Below are 25,433 nucleotides of genomic sequence, written 5' to 3'. Positions count from 1 at the left end.
TTCAGTAGAACAGGGTTGCTGAATTTGTCATAATTAAGCCTAAGGATGTGTGAATACCATTCAAAAGAGTGTTCCAGCTAATTTGATTTTGTTTCACTATTTATATCTTGAGAGGGAGCCTTGTGGCCCCTGGAATCAATTAGATGTTTTTATTTAAATACTTTAAAGCATTGTAGTCCTAAAGTGTGTTGCTTGATTCAGAGTATGACCTTGGACAACGGACTTGCAGTCCCTAGAATGTCTAGTCTAATTGTGACACCTGCCTGAATTGGAACTCCTATTACAACATCCCTTATTTGTGTTAGTTCAGTCTGTGGGGGATTCACTACTTTTGAGACTGTCCATTCTTCTTTTAAACAGTTGTATTTGTTTAGGAAGGTTTTTAGTTTTAGTTTTGTTTTTGAATCATAAAAGTATTAGTTTCTATTTATGTATAAAGATAGTTTTCAACATTTGTTTTCATAAGATTTTTAGTTTCAAATTTTTCTCTCTCCCTCCTTTCCCTCTTCCCTCCCCAAAACAGAATGCAATCTGATATAGGTTATATATGTACAATCACATTGTAGGGGCCAAATTTAATATGGGGAGAGTTAGTTGGGTGGCTTGCCGTAATATTGGGGTTCAGAAAATAATGAGGGACCTCTAGGTCCAAAGTTTCCTCCCCTCCGAACTACCTTTTTTTAGTTATTTCTCCCAGGCCAATAAGAACAGAGCTGAACAGACTCTTTTCCACAAACAAATCGGGTTTTATTTAATGGGAATAAAATACACAGCAAAAGTGAAATTAATAAAGTCAAGGACAAGGGAATAGGGAAAAAGGAAAATGGATAATCTCCCTGGCTCTAGCAAGGGCTATCTCAAACCCAATCTCACTTTCAGCTCAGCTAATTCAAAGGGCTGGATTTAACTCACCACCAGGGGTCTGTAATTTCTATGGGAGTCAGCAGCCAGTCTCTAGTTCCCTCCCAATGCTCCTCCAAGGCTAGAGAGACTGAGAGTGTCCCACTTCCTGTTGGGGTCCCTTTTTCTACCTTTTCTCCCTCCCCCAAAGGGGAGGTCCTTCAAGTAGTGTGGCTGAGGCTGGTTCCCTGTTGATGATGCAGTCCACAGCCTCTGAGGACACTTCTCAGGGCTGGCTAAGTTAGACTAGGTCTGACAGGGCGGGCCAGGTGTGGCTCAACTCTAATCATCTTTAAGTGGGTACTTAGTAGTTCTTCATTCACACCCAATTCAAACACTACTAAATCAATCAAGTTGGACCCCTGTCTGCCAAATTCTGTTATTTTACCACATTCCCTCCTTTGTTTCTTTGAGGAACATGGAGTGTTTACTTGATGAAACAACATTAAACACATTTCTGCATTAGTCATCTTGTGAAAGAAGAATCAGAACAAAAGGGAAAAAAAACCTCAAAAAAGAAAAAAACAAAACCAAAAACAAATGTAGAAACAGTACAGTTCAATCTGCATTCAGTTTCCATAGTTCTTTTTTCTGGATGTGAAGAACATTTTCCATCATGAGTCCTTTGGAATTGTCTTGGATCATTGTATTGCTGAGAAGAACTAAGTCTTATCACAGTTGATCTGGGTAATATGTTACATCAATAGTTCTTTGTGATTGTCTTGGATCATTGTATTGCTGAGAATAGTTAAGTCATCCACAGTTCTTAATCAAACAATATTGCTGTCAGTGTATACAGCGTTCTCCTGGTTTTTGCTCACTTCACTATACATCAGTTCGTACAAATCTTTTGTATTGTCTTTAAAGTCCCTTTCAGCTCTGGTATTTTTGTGCTTTTTTTTTCCCTCTCAAGAGAAAGCCTTAATGCAAGTTTATAGGAAGCAGTATTCTGAGACCATGTTCCGTAATGGTTTCCAAACGTGTGGGTAGTTGCATTTTTTTTTCCTTCAGTTTTCTTCTAAGTAAATGAACACATTTACTTAGGCTTGTGAGTAGAGGGAGGCTTTGTATAGATGGTAATTCTTTAAATGACAAGAGGCTCATGACTCACTGTAGTTTGGGACTCTTTTATGTTTCTTGGTAGGTTCGGCCCAAGTGAGATGTTTACAAATAGCTAGGAAATGTAACCTGACAAATGGCTATGTACCCTAGTTTATGGCTATTTTTGCTTAATAAATTTTTTTTGGGGGGGGGTTTTGGTGAGGCAATTGGGGTTAAGTGAACTTGCCCAGGGTCACACAGCTAGTAAGTGTGTAAAGTGTCTGAGGCCGGATTTGAACTCAGGTCCTCCTGAATCCAGGGCCAGTGCTCTATCCACTGCACCACCTAGCTGCCCCAGTAAATGTTTTTGAATTGAATTGTAACCTCCCCAGAGATGACGAGCATATTGAGGATATCGAGCCGAGTGGTGGTTATCCTTTTCCAAGGGCTTTCATATAGTCTATCATTTGAACCTTACTGTGACCCCTGGAGATAGGCAGGACTAGAGTAGATCCTTACTTTACAGAGGGAAAGTAATAAGTAGAATGAGCATCAATTGAAGGAACTGAGGATGTATTTAGCCTGGAGAGAAGAAATATTAGGGAGACTTGATAGCCATCTTCTTCTTTCTAAAGGGCTGCATTTGAAAAAAATGGGTGCAAGTTACACAGAGGCAGATTTAATCGAGGCACCCAAGTAGAATGGATTGCCTCAGTATGTCTTGGCATGTCGTAGGTTTTCCTTCATGCAAGGTCTGTAAACAAAGGCTGAATCATTGATCACTCATCACACATTTCCTGAGGGCATTTTTGTTTAGCTATGGGTTAGATTAGGTGGCTTGGGATTCTGAGTCATTGGAAGGATTTAGGACTGAAGCCGATATTTCCTGGCTACCAGGCCAAGACTCATTTTTACTAGTAATGCATCTTTTATCCCATCAGGTAGAAAGTTGTTTCTTGGATGTCAGTGTGAGCTTGTGCATTAGCACACATTTCTCTTTTTAAAATAATTTTTTAATTAATATAGTTTGGTTTTATAGCACCTGACTGTCTCCCTGTATCTTTCTTCCTGCCCCTCCCAGAGAACTACCCATATAATAAAACCTTTTTTTTTGTTTTTTTAAAGATACATTTTTATTGATAACGTCTGTTTATTCAGATCATGATAGTTATCCCCAGTTTTTTCCCCTCTTCCTCCCAGAGAATAATTCCAAAGAACAATATTTTTTAAAGAGGAAAAAAAGTCAGTACAACTAATAGATACGCTGAAAAAGTCTGAAAAACGTATGCAACTTGTAACACTTAGGAACCTTCCACTGCCACAGATGGGGTGAGGTTTGGCTGTTCTCTCGTATTTCTTCATTTGTGCTATGCCCGATCTTTATAATTTTGTTACTTACATTCACTTGATTTTTTGGTATGTGGTGGTTTTTTCCATTTACATTGTTGTAGTTATTGTTTACATGGTTTTGTTGGCTTTGTTTATTTCACTCTTCATCAGTTTATAAATATTTTTCCATACTCTGTATTCATCAGATACATTATTCCTTACAGTGCAATCATATTCATTATATTCATGTACCCCAAAACTGTAGTTTAAGCCATTCCTCAGTTGACAGGCATCTGCTGCTGTGTTTCCAGGTTTTTGCTGTCAAAATGTGTTGCTATAAATATTGTGGTGTATATGAAGATTTTCTTTTTATTGATGACTTCTTTGAGGTTATAAACCCAGAAATGGTGTCTGTTGAATAATTCCAAATTACTTTCCAAAATTAAAATGTATTGAGGAATACGATGTAAAGTATTGTTCTAAACCTAATTTCTGCCAACCTGCTTTCTAGTTGTTGTAGAAGTTTTATATTTTAGATTAGATAAGGCATCTTTTTCTAGGTATTCTGTGTTTTCTGCTTTATCAAACACTAGGTTATTGCGTTCCATTGTTTCTGATTTCTCTTTGGTCTGATCACTTCCATTGACCTACCGTTCTATTTTTTAACCAATACCAGATGATGACTGCTGCTTTATAATACAGTTTGAGGTCTGGAAGTATGATTCCCCCTTTGTCTCTACTTCTTTTCATCTTTGCCCTTCATATTCTGGAACTTTTGTTTTTCCAAATAAATTGTTATTTTATAAAGTTAAATAAACTATCCCTTTGGAAATTTTATGGACATAGCATTAAAAGTGTAAATGAACTGGTAATTTTGTCATTTTTATTATATTGGCACAGCCTAGCCATAAGCACTGAATATGTAAAACTTAATATTTTTTTGTTTTTAACATTCACTTAAAAACTTCATTCTAAATTCTCTCCTTCCCTCTAGTCCTTGCCCCACCCAATGAGAAGGCAAGCAATGATATCAGTTATACATGTGAAATAATATTAGCCATATTGCAAAAAAAAAAAAAAGGCAAGAAAAGTAAAAAAATTATACTTCAGTTTGCTCTCATAGTTTATCAGTTCTCTCTGGAGGTGGATAGCATTTTTCATCATGAGTCCTTTGGAATTATCTTGGATCGCTGTCTTGATCAGAGTAACCAAATCTTTAACATTTTATCATCAATACAACATTGCTGTTACTTTGAACAATGATCTCCTGGTTCTGCTTACTTCACTTTGTATCAATTCATAAAGGTCTTCTGAGGTTTTTTTGAAAGCATACCTCTTCACCAGCCCTGGAGTCAGGAGGACCTGAGTTCAAATTCGGCCTCAGACACTTAACACTTACTAGTTGTGTGACCCTGGGCAAGTCACTTAACCCCAATTGCCTCACCAAAACAAAAACAAAAAAAACCAAAAACAACAACAAAAAAGAAAGCATACCTCTTGTTATTTCTTACAGCACAGTTGTATTCTCTCACAATCATATACCACAACTTGTTCAGTCATTTTCTATCTATTTCATGGATATTCCCATAATTTCTTTCTTTCTTTTTTTTTGTTTTGTTTTGTGGCGCAATGAGGGTTAAGTGACTTGCCCAGGGTCACACAGCTAGTTAAGTGTCAAGCGTCTGAGGCCGGATTTGAACTCAGGTCCTCCTGAATCCAGGGACAGTGCTTTATCCATTGCGCTACCTGGCTGCCCCCAGTCCCATAATTTCTAATTCTTTGTCACCACAAAAAGAGCAGCTATAAATATTTTTGTACATATAGGTCTTTTCCCTTTCTCTTTGATCTCTTTGGAATCCAGACCTAGTACCAGTTTTGCTGGATCACAGGGTATGCACAGTGTTCTAGCCCTTTGGGCATAGTTCCAAATTGTTCTCCAGAATGGTTGGACCAGTTAACAACTCTACCAATAGTGCATTAATTAGTGTACCTTTTTTCCTATATCCCCTTCAGCATTTGTCATTTTACATTTCTGTCATGTTAAGTAATCTGAGAAGAGTGAGGTGGTACCTTAGAGATGTTTTAGTTTGCATTTCTCTAGTCAGTGATTTAGAACAGTTTTTCAACATCATCATCATCTCTCTATATATCTATCTTTAATTTCTTCTCTTGGAAACTGCCTGTTGATATATTTTGACCACCTATCACTCGGGGAATGGCTCTTGTTTTATATACATTTGGTTCAATTCTCTATTTAAGAAATGAGACCTTTGTTAGAGAAACCTTAACATCACCCCCCGCCCCGGTTTCTTTCTTTCTAATTTTGGCTATGTTGGTGCAAGACATTTAATTTCATGTAATCAGAATTCATTTTGCTATCATCCTCTCTACCTCTTGTTTGCTCATAAATTCCTATGTTCATAGATCTGACATATAAATTTTTCTGTGCTTCCCTGATTTGCTTATGATATCACCCTTTCTGTCTAAAGTCATGTACTTACTTTGGACTATATCTTGGTATATGATGTGAAATGTTAGTTCGTGCCTAGTTTCTGCCAAATTTTTCTAGTTTTCCCGAAAATTTTTGTCAAATAGTGAGTTCTTGTCCTTGAAGCTTGGGTTTATGAAACTAGATTACTGTGGTCATTGACTGCTGTGTATTTTGTACTTAGATACACAGTCTAGTACACAAATACACCACTCTCTTTTTTTAGCCAGATTATTACCAGATTATTATTATTATTTTTTTGTTAGTTTTTTTAGTGAGGCAATTGGGGTTAAGTGACTTGCCCAGGGTCACACAGCTAGTAAGTGTCAAGGGTCTGAGGTTGGATTTGAACTTAGGTCCTCCTGAATCTAGGGCAGGTTCTCTATCCACTGCGCCACTTAGCTGCCCCGTACCAGATTATTTTTATGATTAGTACTTTGGTACTTCTGAGCCACCTTCCTTCATATTTTTTTTATTGATTCTCTTGATGTTCTTGACCTTTTATTTTTCTAGTTGAATTTTGTTATTTTCTCCAGCTGTATAAAATAATTCTTTGGTATTTTGATTGGTTTGGCACTGAATAAGTAAATTTATTTAGATAGAATTGTCACTTTTATTATATTGGCTTGGCCTACCCATAAGCAATTAGTATTTCTCCAGTTGTTCAGGTCTGTCTTTATTTTTGTGTTCATACAATTCCTGGGTTTGTTGTGGGCAGACTGCCCCAGGTATTTTGTGTTGTCTGCCAGGATTTCTCTTTTGTAAAGAATTAATTGTTATTTGAGGTTTTTAGGCCAGTGCCTGGGGCTCCGCATAGGCATGGTGTTCAACCCACTGATTGTAGCCATTGCCAGGGCTGTGGCACCTCACGTGGAAGCCTAGTGAGGGCAGTAATGTGACTGTCAAAGCAGCCATCCCATTGACTGTGTGGGGTGTTTCTAGGTTTGGGGGAGGAGAATTGGGCATTCTAGGTGGAAGCTGGAAAGCAACAGGCGTTCAGCTGTGTATTTTCAGCTGATTCTTGGGCAGTGGTATTTTTTCAGGTATTATAATTTCCCTTTCCCCATTTTATTTCCTTTCCCTTGATCCTACTGATCCTGTTTATGTTTTTTTTTTTAAGTTCATTCTTGTTAAAATAAATCTTGTTCTGTTTTGAGGGAGGCTGCCGGTCTCCTTCCTTGTCCCAATATTGCGGCGAGCCACTTAGCTAGCACTCCCCAATTAAAAATTGGTTCCCACAGTTTCTATCTCTTCCTACTGGGATTTGTTAATATAAGGCACTGCTGATGACTTATGTTGCTTTGTTTTATATCCTACAATTTTGCTAAAGTTGTTAATTGTTTCAGCTGGTTTTTTAATTGATTATCTTAAGTGGTCTTAAGTATACCATCCTATCTATCTTCTGCAATAAGTGATGGTTTTATTTCCTCGTTGCCTATTCCTATTCCTTGAATTTTGTTTTCTTGTCTTATTACTATAACTAGTATTTCTAATACAGTATTCAATAAAAGTGGTGATAATGGACATCTTGACTTCACCTACATCTTATTGGGAAGCCTTCTAACTTATTCCCATTACTGACACTACTTGTACTTGGTTTTAGATAGAGATTACTTAACTTTTTAAGAAAAGTTCCATTTAATTCTATGCTTCCTAATGTTTTTGATGAGAATGGGAGTTGTATTTTATCAAAAGCTTTTTCTGTACCTGTTGAGATAATCATACAATTTTATTTTGTTATTTACATGGTCAATTATACTTATAGTTTTTCAAATATTGAACCAGCCCCACATGCCTCATAAAAATCACACCTGGTCATAAGCTATGATCTTTGTAATATAGTTCTGTAATCTCCTTGCTAGTATTTCATTTAAAATTTTTGTCTCAATATTTATTAGGGAAATTGGTCTAAAGTTTTCTTTTTTTGTTTTTGCTCATCTTTGTTTAGGTATCAATATCATATTTGTGTCATAGAAGGAATTTGATAAGACCCCATCTTTGCCTATTTTTAAAATAGTTAATATAGTTTTGGAATTAATTGTTCCTTAAACGTTTGGTAGAATTCACTTGTCAATCTATCTTGTCCTGGGGACATTTTCTTAGGGAGCTCATTGATGGCTTGTTTAGTTTCTTTTTCTAAGATAGGATTATTTAAGTATTTTTTGTATTTTTCTATGAATTTGGACATTTTATATTTCATTTAACTTAGTGTCAGAATTATTGACATGTAATCATATGTCAAACATAGGCAAAATAGCTCCTAACCATTGCTTCAATTTCATCTTCATTAGTAGTGCACTTTTTTCATTTTTGATACTGATAATTTAGTTTTTTTTTAAATTAACCAATGGTTTTTAAATTTTTATCATTAATAATGCTCATTTTTGAGGGTGTCTTTTGAATGTAGTGTGCGACTTTACTAGAACTATTGTCTCAATTAGTTTCTTTGCTACTTCTCCAAGATTTTCCAAATATACTCTCATTATCACCTAATAGGGAGAGTTTTATTACTTTATATCTTTATACCTTTAACTTTGTTCTCTTGTTTTATTGCTGTTGCTGGCACATCCAGTACTATACCAGATAATAGTGGGGAGAATGAATATCCTTGCTTCACACCTGTATTTTTATAGCCTTATTGCCTATGTTGTTTACTTTTGGTTTTAGAGAGATAGCTTTTATGACCTTAAAAAGGTTCTTTGATGGGGGCAGCTGGTGGTGCAGTGGATAAAGCACCGGCCCTAGATTCAGGAGGACCTGAGTTCAAATCTGGCCTCAGATACATGACATTTACTGGCCGTGTGACCCTGGGCAAGTCACTTAACCCTCATTGCCTTGCAAACAAAAAACAAAAACAACCAAAAAAAAGGTTCTTTGATGTCTATACTTAGTAATATTTTTTTGGGGAAAAAAGTGCCATTTCCCCTGCCATACTGAGATCATTAAGTTTTGGATGTTTGAGTTTTTAATATTATTAATTATATTGACTCGTTTTCTTAGTGTGAAACTGGCCTTGCATCTCTGGTATAAATCCTACACTGTCACAATGACTTCTTGGATAAATTGTTGTAGTCTCTCTAATAAGATTTTGTTGTAAATTTTTGAGTTAATATTCATGAATGATAGTGACCTATGGTTTTCATTTTTCATTTTGTCTTTTGTTTTAGGATTATATTTGCATAATTTAAAAGAATTCTGGCAGAGTGTTTTCTTTCTCAATTTTTGAGAGTAGTTTGTCAAGTATGGGTGTTAATTGTTTTTTTAAAGTTTGATAGAATTGTCCTGTGAATCTATCTGTGCCAGTTCTCCCCTCCCCCCCTTTGGTAGTTCCTTTATAGTGAAATCTATTTCCTTTTTTTGAGATTTAGTTATTTAAGCTCTCTTTTTGTTCTTTCATAATTTGAGTGATTTATACTTTTAACGTTATTCTTCAATTTCATATTTTCAGTTTTTTTTGACAATTGCATAAAATGTTCTGATTATTCTTTATTCTTATTTTTAAATATTCAGCTTGCTTATTTGCTATTTTATTGATTTGATTTTGTCTTTTTAATTAGATATGCTAAAGGTTAATTTGTCTTTTCAAACACCCAGCTTTTAGTTTTAGTTATCGTTTCTATGTGGCTTTGTTTACAATTTATTTCTCTTCTAATTTTGAAATATCTCTTCTTTTGTCCTTATTTTAGCTTCGCTTATTTGTTGGCTTTCTAATTTCTTAAAATGCATATTAAGTTCATTAATCCTCTCTTTTTCTATTTTGTTAATGGAATACTTGTTAGGGATATGATTTTACCCCTGAGCACTGCTTTAGCTGTATTCCAGAAATTTTAGTTTGTTGTTTCATCATCATTTTTTTCATATAATTTTTATGATTTGTTTTTTGATCCAGTCATTATTTAGTATTTCATTGTTAAATCTCCATTTGGATCTGTATCTCATTTGTGGTCCTTAAACCAATTATAATTTTTTTCATATTATGATTTGCAAAGTACATATTAACGTTTTGTCTTTTTAAAATGCATTTGCATTATTTCTGTGTCCTAATACATGGCTTTTTTTTGTGTGTGTGTGAGGCAGTTGGGGTTAAGTGACATGCCCAGGGTCACACGGCCAGTAAGTGTCAAGTGTCTGAGGCCAGATTTGAACTCAGGTCCTCCTGATTCCAGGGCTGGTGCTCTATGCACTGCACCACCTAGCTGCCCCCATGGTTAATTTTTGTAAAACTTTCATGTGGTATTGAAAACTGTGTTTTCTTTTGTACTTCCATCTAGAAGACTCCATAAGCCTTTTAGTTCTAGTTTCCCCAGCAATTTGTTCAGTTCATATTTTCCTTTTTATTTATCTTTCTCTTAGATTTATCCAAAACAGAGAGGTATATTGAGTATCATGTCACTGTTATGTAACTGTCAGTGTCTTCTTTTAGCTTAGTAAATGTTTCCTTTATGGATTTGGATACTAAAGAATTTGCAATACATAAGTTCATTGCAGGTAAATATATATGTATATATTTGGTGTATGGTTCCTTTTAGCATAATGCAGTTTATCCTCCTTTATCTCTTTTTATTTTTTGAATTTTTTTTTTACATTGTCAGAATGATTCCAACTCCTTTTTTGGATTCAGTTGATGCATAGTAAATTTTTTCCATACCCCCCAGTTTTATTTTGTGTATGTTGTTGTTCTTTTAAATGTGTTTTGTTTGTAAGCAACAGATCATAGCATTTTATTTTCTTATCCAATGTCATTCTTTTTCATTTTAATGGATTGTTTAATCCTTTCACATCTAAAAAAAAAATTTTATTTATTTAATTTAGTGAGTCAATTGGAGTCAAGTGACTTGCCCAGGGTCACACAGTTAGTGTCAAGTGTCTGAGGCCGGATTTGAACTCAGGTCCTCCTGGCTCCAGGGCCAGTGCTCTATCCACTGCGCCACCTAGCTGCCCCAATCCTTTCACATTTAAAGGTCTGAGACTTAGGTTTGAATTTCCCGAAAAGCCCCTCCTCTTTATTACTCCTTTTCTTTGCTTATTACTTTTCTTTCTTGCTTTTATCTGGTTATTCAATTTTTCTTTCCCTTTTCCTGCTCAGTCAAGTAGATTCTGCCTTCCTTTCCTTCCACTTGAGTAGTTCTATTCATTAGTTTTTTAAATTTCATTTTTTATGCCCATTTCCAGTGAGGATTTCTCTAACTCTCTTCATTGTCTACCCTCTCTTTCTGTCTACTCTATACTTTTATTCTCTGGTTCCTTACCTGTCTAATTTTCTTGTGTCTATTCTCTGTATTCCTCATGGAATCAAAAACATTCTAGAATCTCCCCTTTTGGCATTTTTCTCTTCCTGTCTTGTACAACTTGCCCTGTGGATTGTCTTTTTCATTCTGTTTTTCTCCCAGAACAATTCTTATTCCTGTAGTTGATAGAAAGGAGACTCTCCTGTGTAGTGGTGGTGGTGGTGAGGGGCCTTTCTTTACCACATAGCTTGTTAGAAAAGTGGCTAACCACTTAAATGGTGTTGTGCAGCTCTAGTGTTAGCAGCTCAAGTGTTGCTAGCAGGTCACCGCTCAAAGAATCCAAGCAGGCAGCAGTCAGTGGATGAAGGCTTTATTCATCTTCGTGAAGATGGGCACTCTTCTGAATGTGCCAGAGAATGCACTGAAGTGAGGTCCCTCACCTCTATTGATACCCCTCAAGGCGTCCCCTCCAACCAATCACATTACAGCATTTTATGATTCCTCATTTACAAACTTTCCCCCTATCAACATAAAAAAATGGCATAACAATAACAACCAATCAGATTGTAATAAGTGGACCAATCACAGTGCTAGAAACTAGTCAGGTGGTACTAGTCAACCAATCAGATTTTACAGACTATGATACCAGGTGTAACCTATTCTGGGCAAGAGTGTCAGCTCCTCCTTAGAACAATGCTTGTTAATGTAGGTAACTCTTCAAGAAAGAAAATCTGACTCTTGACCAGAGTGCTCCGTTTATTGACCAATCAGATTGGGGCCTTAGGCCCCAACTGTATGCTGGAGTAAGAATGTCCCCATTCCCCACCAAAACCAAACAAAACTCAATTCTTGAGCTCTGAGTCACATGGGGATCACCTCAGTGCCTCAAGGCGAACTCCTAGCCCAGCCCAGCCCCACTCCCACAAAACCCAGGCCCCTCTTCAGGCCCTACTTGGGCCTAAGGCCCAGGAGCCTTGGCTCCTCAGAACCTTTTGTGCTGGGCGGCCCCCTACAGGGACGTTTGCAACAAAGCTGTAGGGCCTGAAACCAGACTCACTCTTTGCCTTTAGGGCTCTGAGAAGAATCCAAATATAGTCTTTTCTCATCCTGGTGTATATCTTGCCTCTGGACCCAGATGGCTCTGGAGGAGAGAGTGAGACTTGTGACTTTGCATAGCCCTCTCTCCCTTAAATCCAATTCAAGGCAAGTCATGACATCACCCCAATGACATGGTTCTCTTTGAGAAGGACAAACAACAACAACAAATGGAAGCTGATACTTCAGGCCTGGGTGTGGTATTGAGCTCTCCTATAGCCTCAAGTTGAGCCAAGGACAATGCTAACTACATACTTATGTGTTAAGAGATATCACTCTGCTTTAGGCCACCATAAATTGGACTGCTGCTTTCTAGGTTTGAACCTGAAAGTTCATTTCATCTTTAAAATGATAGAATCTCAGATTTAGACAAGACCTTAGAAATCACTTCATGTCATTTCCCTCCCAGTGCACTCAGCCAATATCCCTGACCATACTCTATCCACTACAGCATGCTGTCTCATATGGCAGTCCTTCAGATAAGTAAAAAACCCCAAATCCTGGACCCCCTAAAGTGTTATCCTTTTTATGAGAAGGACCACAGCTCATCATCTTGTCCCTCTGTTGATCCTAGCATCTTTTCTTTGTCCCCTTGTCCCCATGTGTTTTACTTTTGCCCATTTTCCTTGCCTGAAAAATACTGTGGCAGATTGGGGTATATCCGTTGATAAAATTACCAGTTAAACTTCTATGTACACAGTCAAAGGGAGGGAAACCAAGTAATTCTTGGCGCTTGCCTCGTGCTTCACAAACATTGACGAAGCAATCTGGTATACAGTATTTCAATACAAGACAGCAGCCCATCACATAGCTTTGATATAAATACATCCTGTTACATAATGTACTGATGCAGGGAATTAGGCAGGAGTGTCCCCAAAACAACCACAAGCAGAATTAACATGCAAAGCTTGCCAAGCCTGTGGTAAATTGGGGGGTGGACAGTAGATGATAGTGGCCTATTTGTATTAAGACTGCGAAATACATGCAAGTATAAAGCCCTAAATCCTCTCACAAGTACATCATACATGTGCACCAGAAATGCCTGCTTGGTCTCATGAATTCAGGCACTTCAGTGGAATGAATAAAATAGTGTATGTGTAGACACAAACTCAGGTTTGCTTGACCTTTACCTTTTTTGCTATGAAGAAGGAGGAAGATGTGCCAAGGAAATGGGCAGATGTTGACATGACTGTAAGACATTAACTAGAAGTGACAACTCTCAGTTTTGACAGGATGGTGAGAAGGCCCTGTAGTGATCTTGAGCTCCATGTGATTAGTACAATGTCATCCACAAAAGAGAGCATCTGGAAGACCTTAGCATCTATTCAGGATCCCTTTGCTATCTGGACTGTATGAAGGAAATCATCTGTCCCAATGGGAAACACTTTCAGTGATAACACAGCTCTTTTTATGTTTCACTTGATGTTAATAATGGCATGCATGGAAGACCCCTTGTAGGAGATAGCCTTTAAAGCTTTCTTCTACTTTACTGAGTCAGCCCCCCCCCCCCCCCGTTTTGTTTTGTTGTTGTTTTTGCTGAGGCAATTGGGGTTAAGTGACTTGCCCAGGGTCACACAGTTGTTTTGTTTTTGTTTTTTTAAAATTTTTTGTTTGTTTGTTTTGTGGGGCCATGAGGGTTAAGTGACTTGCCCAGGGTCACACAACTAGTAAGTGTCAAGTGTCTGAAGTGGGATTTGAACTCAGGTTCTCCTGAATCCAGGGCCAATGCTTTATCCACTGTGCCATCTAGCTGCCCCCCAGGCACTTTTTTTTTATAGTCAACAAATACAACAAGATCTTGTATTTATTTTTTTAAATAAAAAACTTTTAGGGGCAGCTAGGTGGCGCAGTGGATAGAGCACCGGCCCTGGAGTCAGGAGGACCTGAGTTCAAATGTGGCCTCAGACACTTAACAGTTACTAGCTGTGTGACCCTGGGCAAGTCACTTAACCCCAATTGCCTCACAAAACAAAACAAAACTTAAAAAAAAAAAGTTCCAAATTCTGCCCCTCAATGCCCCAGCCCCCCCCAGCAGTAACCAATCAGATATGGGTTATACATGTACAATTATGTAAAACATCACCATATCAGTCATTTTATACAAGAAAACTTGAATAAAAGGAAAAAATGAAAGAAAGTGAATATCAGTTCTTTCTTTCTTTGGAGATGGTTAGCATGCTTTATCATTAGTCCTTTGGGATTGTCTTAGATCATTGTATTGTTGAGAATAGTTAAGTCTTTCACAGTTCTTCATCAAACAATATTGCTGCCTCTATGCACAATGTTCTCTTGGTTCTGCTCACTTCACTATATATCAGTTCATATAAGTCTTCCCAGGCCTTTCTGAAATCATCCTGCTTGTCTTTTTTTATAGCACAGTAGTATTCCATCATCATATACCACAACTTGTTTAGCCATTCCCCAGTTAGACATTAAGAAAGAATAAAATGAAGTCAAAAGACCAAAAAGAAATGTGAAATATCTCATAGGAAAAACTACTTACCTGGAAAATAGATTGAGGAGACATAATTTAAAAATCTTTGAAATGGGGGGAAAAGAGTAGACATATTTCAGGAAATTATAAAGAAAAACTACGCAGATATCTCTTCTATTTTACCAGATGGTGAAGTAGAATTTGAAATCATAAATACCAAGGTGTGGTTTGAAGTGATTAAAACGCACTCTACCTTTTACCAGGTACAATTCAGCATTCTTCTTTCCTCTTATTTAGTTTTGGGTCCACGCACTAGCCATTTATAGTGCTTGTCCCAAGTATATGTGTTGATATGGACAGTAGATGCTTTTCAATCATTTAATTTCTCCTTTATAGATTATTAATTAGGCTGATTTCTTGAGTAATCATGGATCTCTTCCAGGGAGCCCTGTGATGCCCTATGGCTTAGAACAGTCAGCATGTTATTATTTAATAGGAACCAACGGGAGTACCTAACCATCGAAAGTGGATCCCTTTCCATTGGACCCAGTACAGATTTATTATCCTTGTAATTTTATGCATTTCTTCAGATTAATAATCAAAGGGTCATTGGGAAGTTGTTTCTTTAGTTACATTTATTAAAGAATGTTTATACACACATGAGACTATTGGAGCAGAAAATTTGAACTTTTGAATCCTTTGCGTGACCACAAAGATCATAAAGATATGGTTTTCTGTTGAAAATTGTTTTCAAGAGCCTGTATTTTCCCTTTTCATCTTTTCTTCAAGGCTGTTCTCCTTACTTATGTAACTCATTCTCATAAAAGATTTTAGAAAGATAAAAAAATAGGCATATGAATCAATAGGGAGGGGAGGCAACACATTTATTAAGTGGTTAATATGTCCTAGACACTTTGTATCATTTGATCCTCATAACAACTCCATGAGGTAGATGCTATTATTATTATTCCCATTTTACAGTGGGAGAAACTGAGGCAGACAGGTTAAATGACTTGTCTGGAGTCAAACTGCTAATAAGCGTCTAAGGTTGGATTTTAATTTAGATCTTCCTGACTCCAGGCTCAGCACTTTATCTGCTGTGCCTCGTTATGAGTGTTCTTTACATCACTTTTAAAAAATAATAATATCATCCATGAATTTTTACATACTTCTGTTATCTTTTCCTCCATGAGATCTTATTTTAAAATTCCTCCATGTTTTCAATATTGTGATGCCTCTTGACTTTATCTCCTTGTCATTTTTCCCACTTGTCTTCTTAATTGCTGTTTCTACTTCTTTATGAGAGGTAATGGGGTGTGGTACAGAGGTATTGATCTTGAGTTTGGTGGGCTGCAAAACTGCTCAAATGAAATTAGGAAATGTTTAACAAAATAGAAACACAATACAATGTGGGTAATGAAAATTTGTGGATTTCAAAGTATACACATGGCTGCAGGGATCAGTTTCTTTTTGATTTTGACACCACTCAGGTAATAGCTAGAGCTAGCCTCAAAACTAGGAAGTGTTAGGTTCAAGTCTTATCTCTGAAACATCCTGACTGTGTGAGCCTATGCAGATCACTTAATCTTTCAGTGCTCTTGGCAGCTCTCTAATGCTATTAATTTTAGAGAATGTGCCAGTCTGTTTTGGTAGATGAAACTTTTTCATCTGCCAGTTCTCTTATATGAATGAAATCATGGCTAGTGCCACCCAATGCCACTTTCTCATAATAGCATCACATCAAGTGTTGATATGTGGTTCATCTGATGATGAAAAAGTTGTTTTCTCTCACTGACAGTGAAAATGGGCATTCCTCTATCATCCATTTCATTATTAAGAGCTTTGTTAATTTTCTGTATATATTTTGTCGTCTCTATTTTTGAAAAGGCAGCATGGCATAGTGGATGGTGTGCTGGATCCCCTATATGACATCTACTTAGCATTGTCACAGTGGATGAGGCACTTCATCTCCGAACCTCATTTTCCGGGAAATGATACCTCTAGTAGCCACATCACAATGTTGTTGGGTTCAAATGCAATAGTTTGTGTAAAGCATTGTCAAGCTTGAAAATGCTATCGAAATGTCATTACGATCCAACCATTTGTTGTAAACTTCCTCTTTAAGAAGAAGCTTCCTTCTCATCACCTCAAAACCCTCTGACATCAACCCTGCTTTCTTCTTCCTTCTGTTGCTGATAACGAGAGTAGCTTGTGGGTTTCCTTAGGTCAGGAACTGTCTTTTGCCCATCTTTGTATCCGCAGGGCTTGGTGCAGTGCCTGGCATGTAGTAGACAATAAATGCTCATTACCCTTCCAAGGGCAAACCTCATGTGCCCTTGAGTCCATCCTCTCTCCATGTTTTTTTTTTTATCATAAAAGTATTTTATTATTTTCCAGTTAGATGTAGAGAGAGTTTTCTAGTTTCAAATTTTTCTCCTTCCCTCCCTCCTCCCCTCCTCTGCACATTTTTTTTTAAAGTGAGGCAATTGGGGTTAAGTGACTTGCCCAGGGTCACACAGCTAGTTAAGTGTCTGAGCCCGGATTTGAACTCAGGTACTCCTGACTCCAGGGCCGGTGCTCTATCCACTGCACCACCTAGCTGCCCCTCTGCACATTTTTTCCAGCAGATTGTCGCCTTAGTCAGCTAGCATTTATTAAGAGCCTACTATGTGTCAAACACTGTGTTAAGCACTGGATCGATCATCCATTCTGTCATTCTCAACTACTGTCTTTGTGATTTTGCACTGGCTATCCCCATATTTGGAATGCTCTCCCTCTTCATTGATATCTCTTGAAATTCCATGAAATGCTCCCTGCTGTATGAGGTTTTTCCTGGTACCTCCAGCTGCTGGTGCCTCCCCTTCCAAGGTTACCCTCCAACTGCTTTGTATATACCGATACATATACATCTAGTTTCTCCTATTAGAATGTAAGTTTTTTTTGGGGGTAGCAAGTACTTTTTGCCTTTGCCTTCGTGGCCCCAACACCTGTCATAGTGCTTGGTACTTAGTAGATGCTTTTTTTTTTTTTTAAATATATGAGGCAATTGGGGTTAAATGACTTGCCCAGGGTCACACAGCTAGTAAGTGTCAAATGTCTGAGTTTGGATTTGAACTCAGGTCCTCCTGAATCCAGGGCTGGCACTCTATCCACTGCACCACCTAACTGCCCCCAGTAGATGCTTTTTAAAGTGATAAATTGACCATGTCTGCTGCCTTATGCCTTATTCCAAACCTGTAAACCTTACTTCTCTCCCAAGAGGGGATAAACATGCTTCACCATTTCCTCTTATGTCAGTTGGCCATTTCAACGGTTTGGAAATCTTTCACTAGTGTTCTTTTCCTTGTTATTAGCATCGTGTAAATTCTTCTTATTCTGTTTACTTTGGTCTTCCTTGATTAATACAAGTTTTCCCAAATCTTTCAGAATTCTTCATTATAGCCTTTTAAAATAGAACAATAATATTCCATTGCATTCATATACCCGCAAGTTGTTCAGTCATATCTGAGTCACTGAGCACCCATTTTCTTTCTAGTTTTTTGCTCCTAGAAAAAGTGTTGCTATAGCATTTTTATACCTATGCTTTTCCTTTGATCTTTGACTTTCTTGGGCTATTTGCCCAGGAGTGGTATCACTGGGTGAAAGGACTTTCTTTCCAAGTTGGGATAGACACAAGTTTGTGCTCATTTCAGGGGACTCATGCTCACAGAATTCTTCAGCATTAATAGTTAAGTACTATTCCTTTCCCAACTCTGGACAGATGCTGAAGAACTTCAGTAGCAAGAGATCTTCCTCTGTGCTTGTTTTCCATTTTGTAGGATTGAGAAATTGTTTGTCAGTGCATGACAACGCAGTAAATCCCTGAATTCTTAATCCTGATGAGAGACAAAAGTTATGGTATGGCCTGATGGACCCATAATCTACACACACCCTTGCCTATGAAGGCTAAATCCAAAGCTACATAATGAAACCTCTCATAATCCAAAGGCAATTAGAACAGGTAACTCTAGCACAGCAAGTTTGAATATCTGTTGCTCTGGGTGGTGGAGAGAGCTTCCACTCTTGAAGCTCTACCCTGATGAAATTGCAAATTGAAATCAAAATCAAAGTGAAAGCACTGTGTTGTAGTGCAGTGGTATCAGACTCAAATCGAAAAGGATCTCTGGGGGCTGCATATTGATGTAGAAAACCACAAATTAACATTATTTGTATTGTATTTTAATTTAATTAAGCATTTCCCATTTAAGTCTTAATTTGGTTCAGCTGCACTTGGGAGTTGTGCATATTACTTGGACTGTGGGCCTGAGCTTTGACACCAGTAGTGTGGTGGAAAGAATATGATACTTTGATTTGAATCCTGGCCCCAGCACTTCTATCTGTGTGATCATAAGCAAGTCATTTAACTTTTCTGAACTTGTTTCTTTGTTTTTAAAATGGGGCTGTTATGAGCAAAGCCATAAATAGCCACAGAAATAAGAGGTTTTTTGTTTGTTTTTTTTTAAGTGAGGCAATTGGGGTTAAGTGCCTCACACAGCTAGTAAGTGTTAAGTGTCTGAGGCTAGATTTGAACTCAGGTACTCCTGACTCCAGGGCTGGTGCTCTATCCACTGCGCCACCTAGCTGCCCCGGTATTTTATTTTTTAAGGAAGTTGAACTTAAGGTTTTAGATTTTCATTTGTGGAAATGGACATGGGTGGGTATGAGTAACACAACAGGGACTTTTTTGATTTTCTGACCATCTTTAACTAAGAGAGGATGATAGTAAGTGACCCAAGAAAATAGGAGGGTCAGTCAAGGAGAGCCTCTTTACTCTCTGCTCTTATGTAGTTAAAGGGGAAGATTTTTCCAGAAGATATAATGAGGAATGAGCTATCATATCCTAAGACCTCAGTAGGTCAGTCAGGAATTTGGACAACTTCTCCCCTTTTAACCTCTTGAACTTTTATCCTCTTTAAATCATCCTCCAAATTTTACTTTGCTTTTGTGTATCATCACGGTAAGGGCCCTAGGGGGGTCATGATACAGCTGACTTCCTTTAGATGTCCTTTAAATGGAAAATGATTACTTTTGAAAATGAGTTTTATAGTTATTTCATATAAATCCAGGTATGCTTATGTTTTGTTTTGTTTTGTTTTTTAAATAGGAGCTGGAAAGAGTTTGGAAGATGGGCTGGGTGAACCTAAAAGAACAGGTAAGTAGCACGCTAAAGCTTTTTAAAAGGCTAATCTCAAAGATAGGTATCTGTTATTTGCTCAGCTAACACTCTTGGGAAAAGTCACTTCAAGTCTAAACTCAGTTTATCTTCATATACAGTTCCTGTGATGGGCTTAATGGATTGCTTATGTCTTTGGTTAAAGTTACTTTGCTTCATGCTATTGAATAATATCAAGACTTGTTTTGTAAGAGTTTGTGTTGAATGGGACATAAGGCTTGGTCCCCACCCTGAAGGATATACGTTAAAAGGGGGAAGTCAGCCATAGATGCACATTATTGCATTCTAGACAGAGGGTAATTATGGTACAAAGAAAATGTTGTAATTCAGTTAAATACAAATTTATCAAGTGCCTACTATGTGCAAGGCTTGCTGCTAAGCATTAGGGACATAAAAATAAAACCAAAACAGCCTTTACTGTCAAGTAGCCTTACATTTACTTGAGTTCAGAAGGAGAGCTCCTTTCTAGCTGTCACAGGATCTGGATGTACATCTTGGACTGAACTCGATAATCAGCTCTTAATTCTTATGAAGCCAAGTTATCAGGGAATACTCTGTGGAGCAGAGGACATTTGAGCTGAGTCTTAAAGAATGAGTAAGGTTTCAGTAGGAAGAGATTCACTATATACTATAGTAAATAGAGCGCTCTGAGTTGATCCAAGCAGTAAGACCAGTTAGATTTGTTGAAGTTGAGTCCATTCGAGTAACTCTCCACTGGAGATAAAAATCTTATGGCGCTTATTTTGGGACACATCTAGCCAGGGCACAGGCTCAGGCTAACAAATAAATACGGTTGGACAGAACACTAACCGTTGGTCAGCTGTGAACTGGTCCAACCAATATGTAGAACAATTTGGAACTATGCCCAAGAGATTATAAAGCTGTGCATACCCTTTCACCCAGCAATACCACTACTAGGTCTGTATCCCAAAGAGATCAAAAAGAAAGGAAAAGGACCCATTTATACAAAAATATTTAAAACAACTCTTTTTTTGTCATGAGAAAGAATTGGAAACTGAGGGATTGCCCCTCAACGGGGAATGGCTGAACACAATGTGGTTTGTGACTGTGATGAGCTCTAAGAAATGAAGGGGATGCTTCCAGAAAAACCTAAACAAACATATATGAACTGATCCCAAGTTAATTAAAGATAACCAGGAGAGCAGCTAGATGGCACTGCAATGGATAGAGCTCTTGCAATCAGGGCTTGGAAGACTTATCTTTGTGAGTTCAGATCTGGCCTCAGACACTTACTAGCTTTGTGACCCTGAGCAAGTCACTTAACCCTATTTGACTCAATTTCCTCATCTGTAAAGTGAGCTGGAGAAGGAAATAGCCAACCACTCCAGTATCTCTGCCAAGAAAATCCCAAATAGCATCACGAAGAGTCATACATGACTGAAACAACTGAACAGTAATGACAAATAGAGAGCATTGTAACCAATAACAGCAGTATTGTAATGACAATCATCTGTGAAAGGCTTAGGTCCCCTTATCAATACAATGATCCATGACAAATTTAAAAGATTCATGATCGAAAAGGCTAGAGACCTCATGAATTCTGAGTTCAGATAGAAGGATATTTTTGTTTACTTTTTCTTTCTCTTTCTCCTCCTCTTTCTTTTCTTTTTTCTTTATTTAACTAATGTATAAATAGGAAGTGTTTTGCATGACTTCATATGTAGAATGGATATCATATTTCTTGCCTTCTCAATTAGTGGGTGAGGGGTGGAGGGAAGCAGCAAATTTTGAACTTGAAATAAAAATTTTAAAAATACAATTAATGATAATTGCTCACAATTACATGATGCTTTAAGGTTTGCAAATTGCCGTATATATTACTGAATTAATTACATGGAGATTCTCATGGCAAAGCTTTTAAAAATTAAGAAAAAAAAAGGATATAATGATTTCTAGATACTACCCCATGTCATGTGCACTAATTATTGGCATCCCGCTCCAGCTCCCTTGCTAACGCTCTGTCATGGTCCTGCTTCTCTTTTTCTTCTGTGCTATTTCTCTTGATGATCTCATTAGCTCCCATGGATTCAATCAATATATACGTAAATAATTCCTATAAATCCAGCCCTAACCTCTCTCCTGACTTCCATTCTCACATCTTTAACTGGATGTCCCTGTAGAAACCTTAACTTCAGGATGTACGAAACTGGACCCATATCTTTCCCCCCAAACTCCCCCCTCTTCCAGCTCTCCTGTTATTCTTTTCCCCCCTCCTATTATTCTTTTTTTTTTGGGGGGGGGGTGAGGCAATTGGGGTTAAGTGAGTTGTCCAGGGTCACACAGCTAGTAAGTGTCAAGTGTCTGAGGTCAGATTTGAACTCAGGTCCTCCTGACTCCAGGGCCAGTGCTCTATCCACTGTGCCCCCAGCTGCCCTGCTCCTGTTATTCTTGAGGGCACCACTATCCTCCCAGCAGATAGAGTGAGGAAAATCAGAGTTCATATCCAGCCTCAGATGCTTATTACTAGTTGTGTAACCTTGGGAATGTCACTTAGCTCTCATATAAACCCTCTTTTCTCCCCTGACACAGGAACCATTCTGGTCAGGCCCTCATCATCTCATGCTTAGTCCAAAGGTGTCAAACTTGGCTTGTGGACTTGGAAGTATAGGCTGAAGCACATTGAAATATAATTGGGAAATGTTTAACAAAATAAGTAAAAATGCAATATTCCATAGACAGTGGGCATTTGTTTTGCTTAATCCCTGTGCAGCCTGGAAGGATCAGTTTCTATTTGAGTTTGACATTGCTTGTCTAGACTAATTCAATAGCCTTAGTCTAGTCACTTTGCCTCATCTCTAAAGTATGGGTGTGACTGAATCTTTCTCTTCTTCCCCTTCCATAGCCTGGCCTGCTCCTACCTTTCTAGTCGACTTATAATTGACTCCTGTCCATGGACTCTGCAATCCAGTGACCCTTGCCTATTGCTTTCTCTCTACCAAGATGATTCAGTTTAGAATTTCATGCATTTTTACTGGTTGTCCCCCCATGTTTGGATCTCTTCCTTATGTTTGTCTCCTGGTTTCTTTAGATTTCTTCAAGTTATTAGCTAGAGTCTTTTCTTATTAAGGAAGCCCTTCTCCATTTCTCTTCATTCTCCTTCTTTCCTTCTGAGATAATTTCTTCTTCTTCTTCTTCTTCTTCTTCTTCTTCTTCTTCTTCTTCTTCTTCTTCTTCTTCTTCTTCTTCTTCTTCTTCTTCTTCTTCTCCTCCTCCTCCTCCTCCTCCTCCTCCTCCTCCTCCTCCTCCTCCTCCTCCTCCTCCTCCTCCTCCTCCTCCTCCTCCTCCTCCCTCCTCCCTCCTCCCTCCTCCTCCTCCTCCTCCCTCCTCCTCCCCCCTCCTCCCCCCTCCTCCCCCCTCCTCCCCCCTCCTCCTCCCTCCTCCTCCCCCCTCCCCCCTCCTCCCTCCTCCTCCCTCCTCCTCCCTCCTTCTTCTTTCTTCTTCTTTCTTCTTCTTCATTGTATGCATGTTATCTCCCCTAGTACAATGAGAACTCTTTGAAGGCAGGGACTCTTTTTGCCTTTCTTTTTATCCCAGCACTTAAAAGTGCCTGGTACATAGTAAGCGTTTATTTAATAGATGTTTTTTGATTTGATTTGGTGGTCAGAAATGGTTTTTTGTCTTTGCTTCTGTCTGAACTTTGTTTTGCATTAAAAAAATAAAATCAGTGGCCCTCTTTTGGCATCGCTATTGCTAACCACTGGACTCCCAATTCTCCTCATCTCCATTAAGCCAGAAAAAGAAAAACCCAAACCTTTTATATCCAGTAATCATAGCCAAGGAAAATGAGTCTATATAATTGTCATGTACAAAAACTTATCTCTTTTTGCACCTTGAGATTATGAGGAAGTTGGTAACGTGGTTCATCATAGGTCTTTTGGAGATATAGTTGGTCATTCCATTTCTCAAAATTCTTAAGGTGAGAAAAACATTTGCGGCACAGATCCAAGAAACAGGCCAAGTGGGATTGAAGCCCAGGTGGTTTGCAGGCATCTGCCACCACCATTGGTCACTAGAATAAAAGGAAAGAAAAAAAAAAGAGGAGCAACACGAGGCAGTTACTTGTATTGTAGTTGTGTAAAAGAAAAATGAACAGAGATCGAGATCCACGAACTCCAGAATCCCTGCCTACAACTTTTGTTTAAACCAGAACACATGATTTTAGTCACACAATCCCAAGCATTTCAGATTCAGAAAGGTAGCAGGCTGGTATCTACATTCCTTCTGGCTACAGATCATCCAACCTTTAATCAAAAAACCACCAAAGAGGGGTGACCCACTACTCCTACTCCTTGAGGTAGCATATTCTGATTTTGTATAGCTCTAATTGTTAAGGAATTTTCCCTGAAATTCAACCTAACTTTGCATCTTTTTAGCTTCTGTGCTTTGATCCTAGTTTTGTATTCTAATCCCAAGAAGAGCAACAAGAATCCCCCTTTCATGTTTTTTTTTTGGGGGGGGCAGGGCAATGGGTGTTAAGTGATTTGTCCAGGGTCACACAGGTAGTCAAGTGCCTGAGGCCAGATTTGAACTCAGGTCCTCCTGAATCCAGGGCAGGTGCCTCTATCCACTGTGCCACCTAGCTGCCCCCCCTTTCATATTTTTGAAAGACTTTGGGGGTTACTATGGCTTTAACTGTATGGCTGAGTCATACAAGGAAATCTGACCTCCTCTTCACCCTATTGCATAAAGGGAGGTCTGTGCATGAGCATCTTCCAGGCACACTGTCATGTTATCCTGTCCTTAACAATCTTGAGGTTATTCTTACCAATAGTTTCCCAGGGAAGTATATGTGTATACTCATGTTTTCTTTCCTGCATGTCTTATTTGCCTCTCCCTATAAGAGGAGTCCTCTTAGGGTGGGATAGTATTGGGGATCAGGATTGATCCATTTGTTTCTGCTGGCCTGTCATGGACTTTTGTTAGATGGCGATCAGTATAGATCCATAAGATTACACACGATGGAAGAAGTGTTTAATAATTAGACATTATGTCAGTGTTGTGTGGAGTTAAAGTTATGGCGATCCTGACTTTTAATTAGAGGGATATTGAACACCTTCATAAATACTTTAGATAATGTATTGCAAAGCCACATTGAGATACTTTTTATATTATCCATTTATCTTGGATAATCCATGTCTTCTTGCTTTTGGTGCTGACAGTTAAGAATTGATTCCATTAAAAAGGTAATAGAAGGTGTCATCATCTCTTCTACAAGGGGAATCTCCAAATTTCTAGTAGCTATTGAGTCCGTTGTACCTGAGAATGTACTTCTGGAATCTTTTGGCTAAGGCATGTGCAAAGTTGAACTCCATAAAATAATTTCTAAATTTTGCTCGAGAGTGATATTTAAACAGTATCATCATCAGTACTTATACACACACACATACAACTTTCATTACTCTTTCCTCTAGATCTCTCATTTACAATGTCATTTTTAACCCCCCCTTTTTTTCTGTTCCTTTATTTTGTTTGTAGATAAAAAATCCAAAATTCATTTAATTTCAAAGCTTCCGAGAACTTTAAATATCATCTTGTCCAACCCTTTAATTTTATAGATGGGCAGCCACAGATACATTTGATTGTTACAGCTGGAAGGAGCCTTAGAAATAATCTGGCCTAGGCCCAACATTTTCCAAATGAAGATGAGGTCCCAGAGAAGGAAGTGATTTACCCCTGATCAATCAG

General features: G+C 38.1%; 1 protein-coding gene across 1 annotated transcript in view; it reads left to right on the top strand.

The window, feature by feature from the left end:
* CD99L2 (CD99 molecule like 2) overlaps positions 1 to 25,433 on the top strand; it is a 149,289-nt gene that overhangs the window by 59,767 nt on the left and 64,089 nt on the right. Inside the window, exon 5 of the mRNA XM_043974664.1 lies at positions 19,659 to 19,706. Within this exon, the coding sequence (XP_043830599.1) occupies positions 19,659 to 19,706 (48 nt within the window). The remainder of the gene's footprint in view (positions 1 to 19,658; positions 19,707 to 25,433) is intronic.

This window comes from Dromiciops gliroides, chromosome X, assembly GCF_019393635.1.
Source record: "Dromiciops gliroides isolate mDroGli1 chromosome X, mDroGli1.pri, whole genome shotgun sequence".
Taxonomy (NCBI): domain Eukaryota; kingdom Metazoa; phylum Chordata; class Mammalia; order Microbiotheria; family Microbiotheriidae; genus Dromiciops; species Dromiciops gliroides.
The sequence above is the reverse complement of the archived record's forward strand: the minus strand, read 5'-3'. Positions and strand labels throughout refer to the sequence as shown.